A 13681-nucleotide genomic window follows, 5' to 3' on the forward strand; every position below is an offset into this window, starting at 1 on the left:
GTTCAAGGTACATTGATATACACGTTTTTCTGCAGCTAATCCAACTTTTGTTATTTTTTGCCAATGTGATGGATATGAGGAAAATAATCAAAGTTTTAATATTCTTTGAATTTTTATTTCTCCAATAGCAATTTGAAAATTTTTTTTAAACAAACGCTTATTGACAGATAGGATGTGTTCTTTGGAGAGCTGCTGCTCATATACTTTGACCATCTATCAGTTGAGGAACAGCTCTTATAAATTTGAATAAATTTAAATCTATTCCTTATGTAAATTGGAAATGAGACCTTTATCAGAGAAATTTGTTGCAAAGATGTTTTTCTAGTTTACTGTTTCCCTTCTAACTTTAGCTGTATTGTTTTGTTTGTGCAAAAACTTTTCAAATTTACATAATCAGAATTGTCCATTTTATCTAAAAGAGAGTAAATAGTATGCTTCCATCTGCATTCAGACTCCATAGTTCTTTCTCTGCATGTGGATAGCGTTTTTCATCGTGAGTCTTTTGGAGTTGTCTTAGATTAAGGGAAATATTTTTAAGATTTAAAAAAATAATTGTTAGAAACATATGAAGTAGCAATATTACAAAATAGAGATTAAATTTGTGAGCTTTAGCTTAAAAAAACATTTTTCTAAGAAATCACTAATTATTGGATGATTCAACCATTCCCCCTTGTTTGGACAGATCACAGATAGTAACCTCAAAGAGAAATAGTAGTACAGGCCTATTCAGTGAGTTGAGGATTAGGTAAACTTTGTGCTTAAAAACTAAAAACATGATTATCACCACAGCCTAAAATATAGGCCAGTACACAAAGAATTGTCTTTGCTATTCATTAAAACTGTTAATAACAAAGAACTAAGACCTGATAATAAAACAAGGAAAATTCTGTGGTTGCTAATTTAATAGCTACCCTTTTTCATATTTTTTGTTTGTTTGTTTGTTTTGGTGAGGCAATTGGGGTTAAGTGACTTGCCCAGGGTCACACATTTTTTTCACATTTTTAATGGTCATGAGGGCATTGTGAATAAGGAGGTACATAGAAGGAACATAAGCGCTCAGATGATCAAAAATCAGGTAGTTTATTACTCACAGGCCTTTATGTTTGTATAGTGTTTTCACCCTTCAGTCCCATGGGTGCACATCGGTGGGTGTCTCAGATCTCTTGGGTCTCTGCCCTTATATATGACTGTTGATGCTGGATAGATTCACATGCAGTGAGTGAGAGGTGACCATAGGAGCAGTCAATCTGCCGATGGTCTAGGCAGTGATTTCCCTTATCAGCCACAAGGACAGTGTAATTAGTCGTTTGACAAGCTTACACACTTGGATTAGATGAATTTTGCTAGCCTGATAGTCTGCAAACCTTGCATTGCTAAATGTAGCTGACCAAGCTAGTTGTTGGGTGCATGGATGGGTCAATCAATGGGCAGATATAGAATCACTTCTATTATCTAGGGTCCAGCAATAGATCAGTCCTCACAATGTTATTGATGTGTTGCCACACCAGTCATATCAATTATGGGAACAGATCAGATGAAGGTCAAACTCATATAAATTGGTGCAAAGAACAAAGCGGAGAAGAACGGGAAAATGAAGAAAACGAGAAGAAGTAAAAAAATTAGTAGGTCTCTAAACCCATAGGCTACCACTCAACAAAACTTGGTCCATGCCCTGAGCTGCAGACAAGTATCTTATTCTAGACTAGATTTCCTTTTCATGGGAAGATAGAGTAGGTCTAATCCTTGGGTGGAGAATCTGCCGCCTTGAGGCCACATGTGGCCTTCTAGATCCTTGGATGTGGCCCTTTGACTGAATCCAAACTTCACAGACCAAATCCCCTTAATAAAAGGAGCTGTTCTGTAAGACTTGAACTCAGACAAAAGGCCGAATCCAAGGACCTAGAAGGCCACATGTGGCCTCAAGGCCTCAGGTTCCCCACCCCTGGAATCATTTAAAACATTCAACTGCATTAAAGCCCTGTCCCCAGAAGCTACATTCAGGAATGTTGAATCATGAAAATTTGTCCAAGTGATTTACTCTAACTGCAAAGATATCACCAAACCAGTTGAGACAGCTCAGGGTTTGTTTTTTGTTTGTTTTTTACTCACATTTTGTTGGGTTAAAAATTATTATAAATGCACATTTTTACTTTTTTTCCAAGGAATCTTCATTTGAACTTTTTTTTTTTAAAGGAAGAAATTCTTCAGGAGTTTTACCAAGGAAAACATAGGGAACTATATTCTAAATTTCTTAATTAAAAATGGGACACAGCTGCTTCAACTGTGACAGTAAAACTCCTCACAGGAAACCAACACGTGAGAAATTCTGTATTAGCTCATGCTAAACACCTGTCTTGAGCTGCTTCATGGTATGATCACCATCTTTTGAGCAAATACAATTCTGCCACAGAACAATCAGGTTATGGTGGATATAGCAATTCCTATGATGCTTCACAAGCAGGAGTCTTCTTTTTTCATTTTATTTTCATTTATGTGCCATTTAAAGTATGTCTGGGGAAAAAAGAGAGAATTAGGGCGTTGTAAATACATGAGACACACTTTCTATTCATAAAACTAAGAGATTTGAGATTAAACATAAGTAAGAGAATAACTAAAATCATACTTCCTCCAGACAAAAGTTAAAATAATCAAGACATTTTGGCCCCCCTCTTTTTTTTTTTAAGGAAAGCATGTTGTGTATGCCTATTTTATTTATTTTCAAAAGTTATAATCTCAGTGGGAAGCATGTTAATTCATAGCACTGGGCCACCCATCTCAACAAACTTTGTAAATTAGGATTAAGCAGTTAGGGAATAAGACTTATGTATGGTTAACATTGGTTCATCTTGGGGTTGCTTAAACCAAATCTTTGGAAACTGGTTCAAAATTTTTTAAAAAATTATTCTTCAATTTTCAAGCTTTTCCCCCCTTCTCCCCTCCCCTCATTCCCTGAAAAAATTACAGAACCCCTATATTACATAAATATAGTCAATTAGAACATGTTCCCATATTGGTTACCTCCTCTAAAAGTGAATTTCTTGCACTGCTATTGAGGTAGATAGCATTCTTCTTTCTCAGGCCTCTGAAATCATCAGTGATAGTAATTTCGACCTTACAAGTTATGACTTATATAATTTCTCTGATATATTAAATCTTTCAAAATTGTTCATTTATGTAATACTAATGTTTTCATTTAAATTGGTCCTTTGGTTCTGCTCACTTCACTCTAATTCAGTTCATAAGAGTCTATCTGTGTTTTTTTTTTTAATTTATTTTATTTTTCTTAATATCTATGTCTTTTGAAATCATCCTTTCCCTTAATTCTCACACAAATAGTGTGATACATTCCATTTCATGGCATAACACAAGATCTTCTCATTTCCCAATTGATGAGTATCCTTTTAGTATGCAAATATTTTTGTACGTATAGGACTTTTTTCTTCTTTCTTTGATCTCTTTGGGACATAGGCCTAATATTGGTGTAGCTTTTCTGGGTAAGTTATTTTTGGTTGTAGACCAAACTTTTGCCTTTTGTTACTACATCTCGTTCAGTGTATGCTGTTTTTCCATAGAGTAGTTGATAAAGTCTGCGTAATTCCTGGCTATGGTTCCTTGATGTTTGAATTTCTTCTTTCTGGCTACTTTTTCCTCTTATGTGGAGGCTCTGGAATTTGGGTGTGTTATTTCCTGTGAGTTTTCATTTGGGGCTTTCTTTTAGGAGGTGATAAGTGGATTCTTCTATTTTTACATTGTGTTCTATTATTAAAACAAGAGCACAACGTGAAAATAGATAAAAATCTACCAATCATCTCCTGAAAGAAACCTCAAAATGACAATTCTCAATTATTCTCATTATCTCTTGATCTATTTCCCAAGTACATTACATTTTCCTTTATTTTCTCAATTTTGGACTTTCTTTTAATAATTCTTTTTGACTCCTAGAATCATTATCTTCTATTTGGTCCATTTTAATTTTTAGGGAATTACTAAGGTTAGATTTTGTATCTCTTGTGTCAAGGTGTTGATCTGCCCCCAACCCCAACTCCAAGTTTCTCCACCATAGTTCTCATTTCTTTTGTAATACTTCTTATTTTTAAGAAGTTGTGCCTCATGTTTTTCTAGGAGTTTTAATTATTCTTGTGGGCAAGCTGTGTTTTTTTTTTCTTTGAGGTTTTGATTGTAGGTATTCTGGGGTTATTCTGTGGTTTTTTTTAAGTCTTCCCTGGCATCATGCATCATTTATTGATCCATTTTTGGTGGATTATTCATTTTTGGTGTGGAGGCCTCAGAAACTGAATTCTTCTCTATTCCCAGGATCAATCTATGCTGAAGCCCTTTCCTTTGTCCCAGTGTACTTTGCTTTGCCTAGACAGCCTCTTCCTTCAGAAGTGAAACTAAGTTAAGACCTCCTTCCTTCCACCCGACCCCTTTTCTTCACCCCAGACACTGATGTTCGTCCCTCCTTCTGGGATTGGTCTCAGTTGAAGCCCTTTCCTTGGGAGGAGAGAGGAAAGCAAGACCTTTTCTTTAAACCTTGGCTAAATCTGAGGTTGCCTTTCCTCAGGTAGAACAAGCGTAGTTTGAACTAGGCCTTTTCCAGGGGAGGGGAGACTTTCTGTTTTTGTTTATATCACCCCATTGAGGTCCTTTTCTTCCCCCACAAGCTAACTGAAGTCTTTTACTTTTGTCCCTCTGGGGATCTGTGTCCTATCTACTGCCTTTCAAGGGAAGTGAGTTATATTGTGTGATGATCAGCTTTGATAGATTTGACTCTTCTCAGCAACACAATGATCTAAGACAATTCCAAAAGACTCATGATGGAAAATGCTATCCACATCCAGAGAAAGAACTATGGAGTCTGAAAGCAGATCAAAGCGTCCTATTTTCACATTTTTTTTTGTTTTTTTCTTTCTCATTGTTTTTCCCTTTTGTTTTGATTCTTCTTTCACAACATGACTGATGTGAAAATAGGTTTAATATGATTGTACATGTATAGCCTATATCAGATTGCCATCTTGAGGAGGGGAGAGGGAAAGAGGGAGAAAAAAATTTGGAACTCAAAATTTTATAAAAGTGAATGTTGAAAACTAAAAATAAATAAATATTTTTTTTTTTTAAAGAGAAGTGATACTATTGTGCTGTAAGAAATAATGAACAGGTTGACTTCAGAAAAACCTGGAAAGACTTGTATGGTCTGATGCTGAGAGAAATGAATAGAACCAGGAGAACATTGTACACAGTAACAGCCATGTTGTGTGATGACTAATATCTAAGACATCTCCAGACTCATGATGGAAAACACTATCCACATCCAAAGAAAGAACTATGGAGTTTGAATGCAGATCGAAATGTACTATTTGCTATTTTTTTTCTTCTGTGTTTTGTTTCCTCTTTCTGGTGGTTCCTCCTATTGGTTCTAATTTTTACCTACAACATCACTAATGTGAAAATATGTTTAATAGGAATATATATGTATAGCCTATATCAGATTGTGCACTGTCGTGTGGAGGGAGGTGGGGAGGGAGAGGGAGAAAAATTTAAAACTCAAAAGCTTATGGAAGTGATTGTTGATAACAAAATAAATTAATTAAAAATAAAAACAAAACAAAACAAAACAAAACAAGCAAACAAACAAACAAAAAAAGAGAAGTGAGTTGTGTAGTAATCAGTTTGGTGGCCTGGGAGAGCTGAGCTGGAATATTTCTTTCTACTCTGCTATCAAGTGTTACTAAAATATAATTTTCTCAATTTTTGTACCCTTAGAAGCAAATAATGGGAAGCCAAACAAATACTCATCAATTGGGGAACAGCTGAACAAATTGTGGTATATGAGTGTAATGGTATATTTAATTACACCTTAAGAAATGATGAATATGACAGATTCAAAGAAACATGGAGAGATGTATACAAATTGAAGCGGTGAAAAGGACAGAATCAGGAGTATATTGTGACAACCATTAATATGAAGAGAACCAACTTTGAAAGACATCAGAACTCTAATCAAAGCATCAAACAATAGTGGCAGAAAGGTAACGGAGATGTGCATTTTTAGAGATGCAGGATGAGGTATACATTCTCAGACATCTCCAATGTGTTGATTTATTTTTGCTAGATAATCCATGCTTGTTACAAGGGAGGGAAACGTGGGGATAATAAGTTGGTGGATAATGATGGACTGAATTTGTGATTTCATTGATACGTGGGGCTCCCAGATGATTGGTACTTCCTTTGCCAATGAAGATCATGGGTACTTTTTATGCAACTTATGGTCTTAGATAGTCATTCACTGAAAGATTAAGGGATTTGCCCAGGGTAATAAAGTCAATAAACATTAATTAAGTGCTCTACTAAGTGCCAAGCACCGTGCTAACTGCTGAAGATACAAAAAGGCAAAATACCATTCTTGCTCTCGAGGAGCTTACGATGTAATGGCAGAGACAACAAATAAACAAATATTTACAAACCACGTATAGGAAATAATTAACAGAAAGAAGGCACTTGAGTGAAGAGGCATTGGAAAATGCTTCCAGTAGAAGGTGGGATTTTAGCTGGAACTGAAAAGAAGTCAGGGAATCCAGGAGTCATAGATGAAGAGGGAGAATGTTCTAGGTATTGGGGAGAGCCAGAGAAAATGCCCAGAGCCAAGAGATGAGTATCTTGTTCTTGAAATAGTCAAAAGGCCAGTGTCACTGGATCTTAGAGTACATGGTGGGGAGTAAGGTGTAAGAAGACTGGGAAAGGTAGGAGGGGGCTAGATGGTGAAGGGCTTTGAATGCCAAACAGAACACTTTGTATTTGATGATGGAGGCTGTAGGGAATCACTGGAGTTTACTGAGTAGGAAGGTGACATGGTCAGGCCTGGAATTTAGGAAAATCCCTTTGACATTAGAGGATAAATTGGAGTGGACCTACCAGCAGGCATGAGGTAAAGAGGGCCTGCACCAGGGTGGGGACAGTGTCAGGAGAGAAGGGGGCGTATTTGACAGATGTTATAAAAGTGAAATCGACAGGTCTTGGCAACAGCTTGGATATGGAGAATAAGATGGGGAGGAATCCAAGATGACTCCTGGGGGTCTGGGAAGATTGGGGTGCCTTCAAACATATAACCAACAGGCACATGGCAGATTGAGGCTAGTTCTCTCTCTACTATACCAAGTGGTCTAATTAATAATGTATATGCTAAAAATTCAAAATTGCATTAAACAAAATTTTTAAAATGCACAGAAGAAAAAGGAAGTATAGAAGGGGACAAAAATAGGGTAATTTTGTTAGTACTCTGTTATATCCATCCATCCATCCACCTATCTATGTACATATAATACACACACACACACACATATATGAAGAGCTGTTTTTAAATAAAAAATTTCTTTCCTTTTTCCTTCCACAAGTGTTTCATTGTGACTATTAAATTCACATATTAAATTATCATAAGCCAAATTAAATTTTTTTTATGTTTTAAAGCACTTCTTTTCAGTGTCTCTTGGGTTGAAATTCCTTTTCCAAAACTTTGTGAACAAAGGACAAACTTCCAACCTCAGAGTTATCTCAAGATAATATCCTTCACTTCTATTTTTTCTGCCTTTAAAAAAAAACAGACCTAGACACATAGCACTTACTAGCTGTGTGACCCTAGGCAAGTCACTTAAGCCCATTGCCTAACCAAAAAAAAAAAACCAAAATAAACAAACAAACAAACAAAAAAAACAGACCTGTGTGTGCAGGGATAGAGCACCAGCCCTGGAGTCAGAAGGACTTGAGTTCAAATGAGGCCTCAGACACTTACTAGCTGTGTGACCCTGGGCAAGTCACATAACCCCTGATTGCCTCAAAAAAAAAATAAGAAGGAGAAGAAGAAAGAAAAAACAAACAAACAAACAACCAGATTGTCAATTGTAGAAAACTCCCAGGGAAGAAACTCCCTGTGCTGATGCAGACAGGCCTTTGCCTGCCCCTGGGAATCTTCACGTTTTGGCCAGGCTCACTCAGTCTGAGGCTGTGACTCTATTACACTTTGCCACACACTGACTCTTTCCCACTATCCCACAATCACTAATGCATATGTACAATTGTTTCAAGTAATGCTGACATACAACTTACGGTGTTGGAGCCTGAGAGCCCAAAGGAAAGATTCAACAGGGGATGGTGAAGATGGTGCATTGGGTCACCAGATGAAGTATCATCAGGGGAACTCTTTCACCCACCAAGATAATGTTCCTTATTGATGACGGTCACCAAGTGCTGTATTATAAGGTGAATGGTCTGGATCCCCTCATCCCCTTCGGATAGGGAGACAAAGGAGCATGCCTCTAAATAGTAAAGTGATCTTCACTTCTTGGGTGGAAGAGGTCTTCTTAAACCAATTTTCTTATCTTTCAGCAAAGACTGAATTTGCTCCGCTGCATTTTTCTGAAGTTCAATTTCATGTAAGTGCTTCAGTTCATATGCCCTTTCAGTTTCTATTGCTAAAGATAAAAATCAAAACATCAAGTATTTATTAAGTAGCTACTGGGTGCCCAGCACTGGGCTACAGACTGATCGTACCAAGATAAAAATAAAAGTTTCCGACATGAAAGAGCTTATACTCAATTAGATGGAACACATACACCTAGGCACATATATGAATACATGTTAAATATATACAAAGTAATTTGGGGAGGGGCAAGTCACTAGCAGCTGTGGGGATTAGCAAAATCTTTTCACTTGAGCTGAATTTTGAAGGAAGCTAGAGATTTGAAGGAGAGAAAAAAAATGGAACATCATGTGTGCAAAAACAACAATTTGATTGGACTGAGGAGTATATAAAGGGGAAAAACCTGGAAAGATGGGCAGAAGGTATTCTATAAAAGGTCTCAAATGCCATATTATGGAATTTATACTTTGATCCCAGTGGCGATAGGAAGCTCCCACAGTTCATCGAGCAGTGGAGTGAGATGGCCTGATCTGAGCTTTAGGAACAATAATTTGCTGTGTGGAGAATGGATTGGAGAGCAGAGAGGTTGTTTGCCCTTCATTCTCAAAGAGGACCAAGGACATCGGGAAGGTGATGTCTTGACTTGCAAGTGAATTGGATTTAAGTGAGGAAGAGCTGTACAAAATCAGCCTCAGTCTCTCCTCCAGAGTCATTAGATCTAGTGGAGAGACATAGCAAAGGACAACTGAAGATGAAACCCAAAGGAGAGAGGACTTGAGGCAGGGAGACCATTTAGGAGGCAACTGGAATTGTCTAGGTGAGATGTGTTAAGAGACTAACCAGATTGGTGGTTGTGTGAGTAATGAGAAGGGGACAGATGTGATAAATAGGAAACAGACATATAGTTGGACTTTTTGTCAAGCATAATTTGGTTTGAAACAATTTTTTTTTTGACTCTTAGACAATCACACCCTGAAAATTGAACATAAAGATGTTTTGTCTTCATTATTGAGCCACCAGTATGTGCTGGACACTCAGCCAGAGAACAGTAGAGTGTGTATGCGATTGTAAATCCATTTCATCATTTTTGTTAAAGAATATCTGGATTAAGTTAAAAACATTTTAACCAACAAGAAAAATGTGACCAAATTTACAATTTAGACGTATTTAAGGAGCTCACTTTCTGCGGTGGGCAGTAGCACATCCTCTGCTTTTTTTCCAGGATTTATTTTAAAAGGAATGCCATAATTAATATCTTCAAAAAGAGGCACTCCAATAGTAGCAATGTTGTTGTACAAGGCCTTTGTAAGCAAAGCCAGCTCCCAGGGCTCCTGACTGTGACAGAAATGAGTAGATACTGTGAATTAGTCAAAATACAAAAATATAGAAAGCTACAATAAAATATACACCATACACTCAGGCTGATCTTTGACTTCCCAAGGTTGCTAATTTGGTTAATAGAGGGCATCCTATATGTAATAATGATGCAGAAATGCATCTGTATACTGCTCAGTCAGGAGGATTTTGGGGTGAGCAGGCTCTCTGCCCTTTGATAGAGCTGCTTTTGGGATGCCCACCAGCTTCACTAAGTACATATACATGCCCCCTTCACCTCTGAAATTCATGGGTAAATAGAAAACAAAACCTATTGGTTTTAACTTCCCATCATATATATTATTATTTATATAGAATATATACTATATATTATAGAATATATACTATGTATTCTATATTATAATATATTATTATATCTATATATATTTTAATCATTGCTCTTGAATGGTCACCAAGCTTATAGAATTATGGGATTTCAGAGGGGTAAGGGACCTCAGTCACTGTCTAATCCAATTCATACCTGACAAAGAATCCTCTATCACACACTTAACAAGTGGGTCATTTAGTCTTTGCTGAAAACCCCTTGAATAAAAGGCCTCCTCCCAAGGCAGCTCATCCCCTTTTGCATAGTTCTAATTATTTAGAAGCATTTCCTGACATTGAGCCCCAGTTTGCTTCTTTGCAGTTTCTACCTCTTGATCCTTAATTGGGCCCTCTGGATTAAGCAGAACAAGTCTTAATCCTTCTTCCACAACTCCGGTATTATGTTCCCTCCAAGCTTCTATTGTCCAGGGCCTGGGGTGGGGAACCAAATGCATTTGTAACATTTGTGTCAGAGAAGGATCTGGGCTAATTTTGGGAGTGGTAACACTTTTATTGCCTAAAGCCTCTTCTGAAAACCTGAGAAAATTTCAACATTGACACAAATTCTACACTTAAGAGCATACTGGCCTTACTATACAAAAGAGGATGTTTTATATTATTAAAAGGAAGATCTTATTGTGATATTGTGATAAATCATTTTCTTAGTGTATAGGACTCAGTCTAGCTCCTCTCTAAATTCTCCAAGAGAAAAGAAGTGCTTTGAACCCATTTTGAAGAAAAAAGGAAGATGTTATGCAGTTATCACATCCATCTTTTCATCATCCCAAATCTTTACTTTTTAAAGTTTTAGTTTCTATGAGTAGTTTGAGATGAGAAGGACTGGGAGTCAGGAGACCTGTGTTCATATCCTACCATTGACATTGGATTGGAACAAGTCACTTCCTCTTTTTGAACCTCATTTTTCTTATCTGTTAATGCTTTGTAAACCTTAAAGTTCCATAGAAATATCAGCTACCTAAAATGAAGGTAAAAGGCTCTGCTCAACTCTGTATCCCTGGGTGCACAGGGTATTTATGGGACACGATTCTTTGTGATCAGATCAATACAGCACTGTTGCTATTGGGCCAGCTGTCAAGTCATGGAAATATTTCTGTTAGAATGAATTGTCCTTTGTAATGGTGTTTGTTGTAATGAAATTTTACCTGTCATTCAAAGTAAGGCCCAGACATAACTCAAACTTCAAGAAAGCTACCTTAAATACTGACTTAATCTAAATTTTCCTAAATTCATGGTTTTGTGGCATCTCAAGGGCATCTCTAATGATTTCAAAGGCAATTGTTTAAATGCTCCAAATAAAATTAAGTTGATTTAAAATATAAATATATGTCACAGAATTACTAGTAGATGAGAGAAAAAAAAACCAAAGCAAATAGGATGTGAAAATCCACAAAGGTTGCAAACTGGTATTGCCTATATTCTTTTAGAACTTGTCTTTATATAACAGGTATGATGCTCAATGTGGAATATCTGTGTAATCCCCAAATGTAAATTTCACAAAGACATGGTACAACTGGGAATGGAATAGCTTTGTTGTTGGTCAATTGTTTCAGTCTTGGGCAACTCTTTGTGACACCATTTGAGCTTTTCTTGGTCAAGACACTGGAGTGGTTTGCCATTTCCTTTTCCAGCTTATTTTACAGATGAGGAAACTGAGGTAAACAAGGTTATTAAGTGATTGGCCCAGGGTCACACATCTAAGTAAGTGTCTGAGGCCAGATGTGAACTCAGAAGATGAGTCTTCCTGATTCCTGGGCCCCAAACTCTATCCACTGCACCACCTAGAACTCATAAGAAACCAGATCATTGAGTTCATGAGGAATTTTACTTCATTTATGATAGATCTTCCTTTGAAAGGTAGCCTCCTTCTGGCCTTAGGTCCTTTCTTTTCAGGATTTGAAAAGACTGGTTCTCACAAACAAAGGATATTTTAGAGACAGAGTTATAGCCTGTACCAAAAAGCCATCAGTCATTTTCTCAGTGGCCTGAAAGTAATTGAAGGAGAGACCAGCAAGCTGTATTTGCTTGTTTTTTTTTTTTTTTACAGTAGATATAGATGAAGATGTGAGAAATGTTCTGTCAGATGCCACTAAGAAAGGGCATAGGGCTAAGGGAAGTGCTGGGTGAATCCAGGCCCCTGGGGTTTATTAAAAATTATTTTTAAAATTACTTTAAAACTTCATTTTTACCATAAATATTCTATCAATACTTACACATTGTAACAACTTCTATGCAAAACTGATTTCACTGTGTGCTTTCTTGGCAAACCATATGCCATAGCGAATAATCACAATTTGACCTCTTTTGGTGTAAAAATACGATCTTCTTTTCTCACCCTTTGTCTGAAATGTTTACATCAGAGAGGATTAATGCCAAAATTTTTCATTTGAATATTTATTCCAAACAAACAAAAAATACCCCATAATATTCAGGATAAATCCTGAAAGACATACAGCTCTTCTTGAAGATACTACATGTTACTTTTTTTCATTGTTTACTCTGGATATTACTTAATTACCTTTTCCTTGCCACCATTTAAATCATTCCCTCCCCTCCGACAGGATGTCACTATTGATGAAGAGGATGATGTTAACAATAATTGCACCCTGTTAGAATGATCAAACTATGATTTACTTGCTGGCTAATCTCAGAATTACAAAATTGGAATGGACCTCAGCAGGCATCTTGGCCTCTACCCCTGAGTCTCCTCCACAATATTTCTGAGAAATGGCTGTCCCACAGTGTTCCCATCATTACCTTCCAAGCAAGTTCACTTACTTTTTGGACAGGTAGCTTAGGAAGTTTTCCCTTACATGAGAAACTTCATCTTCTACCCACTACTCCTAGGTCTAACTTGTTAACAAGGCCATGCAGAACAAGTCTTCCACATGGTTGTCCTTCATATGCCCGAGGACTGCCAAATTATGAGCCTGCCCCCATCTTCTCTTTTCCAGGCTAAATATTTCTAGTTCTTCAAATGGTCCTCGTATAGCTCAGTCTCCGATTCTCCCAATATTCTGTTCTCTCTCCTCTGGTTTGTCAGTGCCCTTTTAAAATGTGGTACCCAGAACTGAGCACAATATTCCAGTTGTGCTCTGACAGGGCTAGCTCAGTATTTTCCGTTTTTTATTCAGTCATTTCAGTTGTATCTAACTCTTCATGATCCCATTTTGGGTTTTCTTGGGAAAGATACTGGAGTGGTTTTCCATTTCCTCCTCCAGCTCCTTTCAGAGATGAGGAAACTGAGGCAAACAGAGTTAAGTGACTTGCCCAGGCTCACACAGCTGGCAAGTATCTGAGGCCAGATTTGAACTCAGGAGGATGAGTCTTCTTGATTCCCACCCCAGTACTCTGTGCCACCTAACTGCCCCATTTTCATTACCACCCTGTGTTTGTGATAATGGCATGCCACATATGGAATGTGGCTTTTGTAGGGGGTTATCTTTCTCTCTCTTTACCCCACCCATTAAAAAATAAAATAAAAATATAAATCAGATGATGTTGTTTCTTCTTCTTCTTCTTCTTCTTCTTCTTCTTCTTCTTCTTCTTCTT

The 13681-nt window shown here is 37.2% G+C and overlaps 1 protein-coding gene across 1 annotated transcript; it reads right to left on the reverse strand.

Annotated features, from left to right (window-relative positions):
* Positions 1 to 2204: 2204 nt before the first annotated feature.
* Positions 2205 to 12449, reverse strand: CUNH4orf36 (chromosome unknown C4orf36 homolog). Its single transcript, XM_027853430.1, has 4 exons — positions 12343 to 12449; positions 9594 to 9748; positions 8101 to 8465; positions 2205 to 2511 (listed from the first exon to the last, which is right to left on the reverse strand). The coding sequence occupies exons 1-3, from the start codon at positions 12405 to 12407 to the stop codon at positions 8329 to 8331; spliced, it is 357 nt and encodes a 118-aa protein (XP_027709231.1). The 5' UTR covers positions 12408 to 12449; the 3' UTR covers positions 2205 to 2511; positions 8101 to 8328.
* Between the last annotated feature and the right edge of the window lie 1232 nt (positions 12450 to 13681).

This window comes from Vombatus ursinus, unplaced genomic scaffold (genome assembly GCF_900497805.2).
Source record: "Vombatus ursinus unplaced genomic scaffold, bare-nosed wombat genome assembly UNPS02009975.1, whole genome shotgun sequence".
Lineage (NCBI taxonomy): Eukaryota > Metazoa > Chordata > Mammalia > Diprotodontia > Vombatidae > Vombatus > Vombatus ursinus.

What these genes read in the sequence shown, in the direction of transcription:
- CUNH4orf36 (XM_027853430.1), bottom strand. Translation starts at nt 12,407, where the DNA reads ATGGCATATGGTTTGCCAAGAAAGCACACAGTGAAATCAGTTTTGCAT. An exon ending in CATAGAAGTTGTTACAATGT is followed by an intron (nt 9,749 to 12,342) that starts GTAAGTATTGAT and finishes TTTCTGTCACAG; the next exon opens with TCAGGAGCCCTGGGAGCTGG. An exon ending in GCTACTGCCCACCGCAGAAA is followed by an intron (nt 8,466 to 9,593) that starts GTGAGCTCCTTA and finishes TTTTATCTTTAG; the next exon opens with CAATAGAAACTGAAAGGGCA.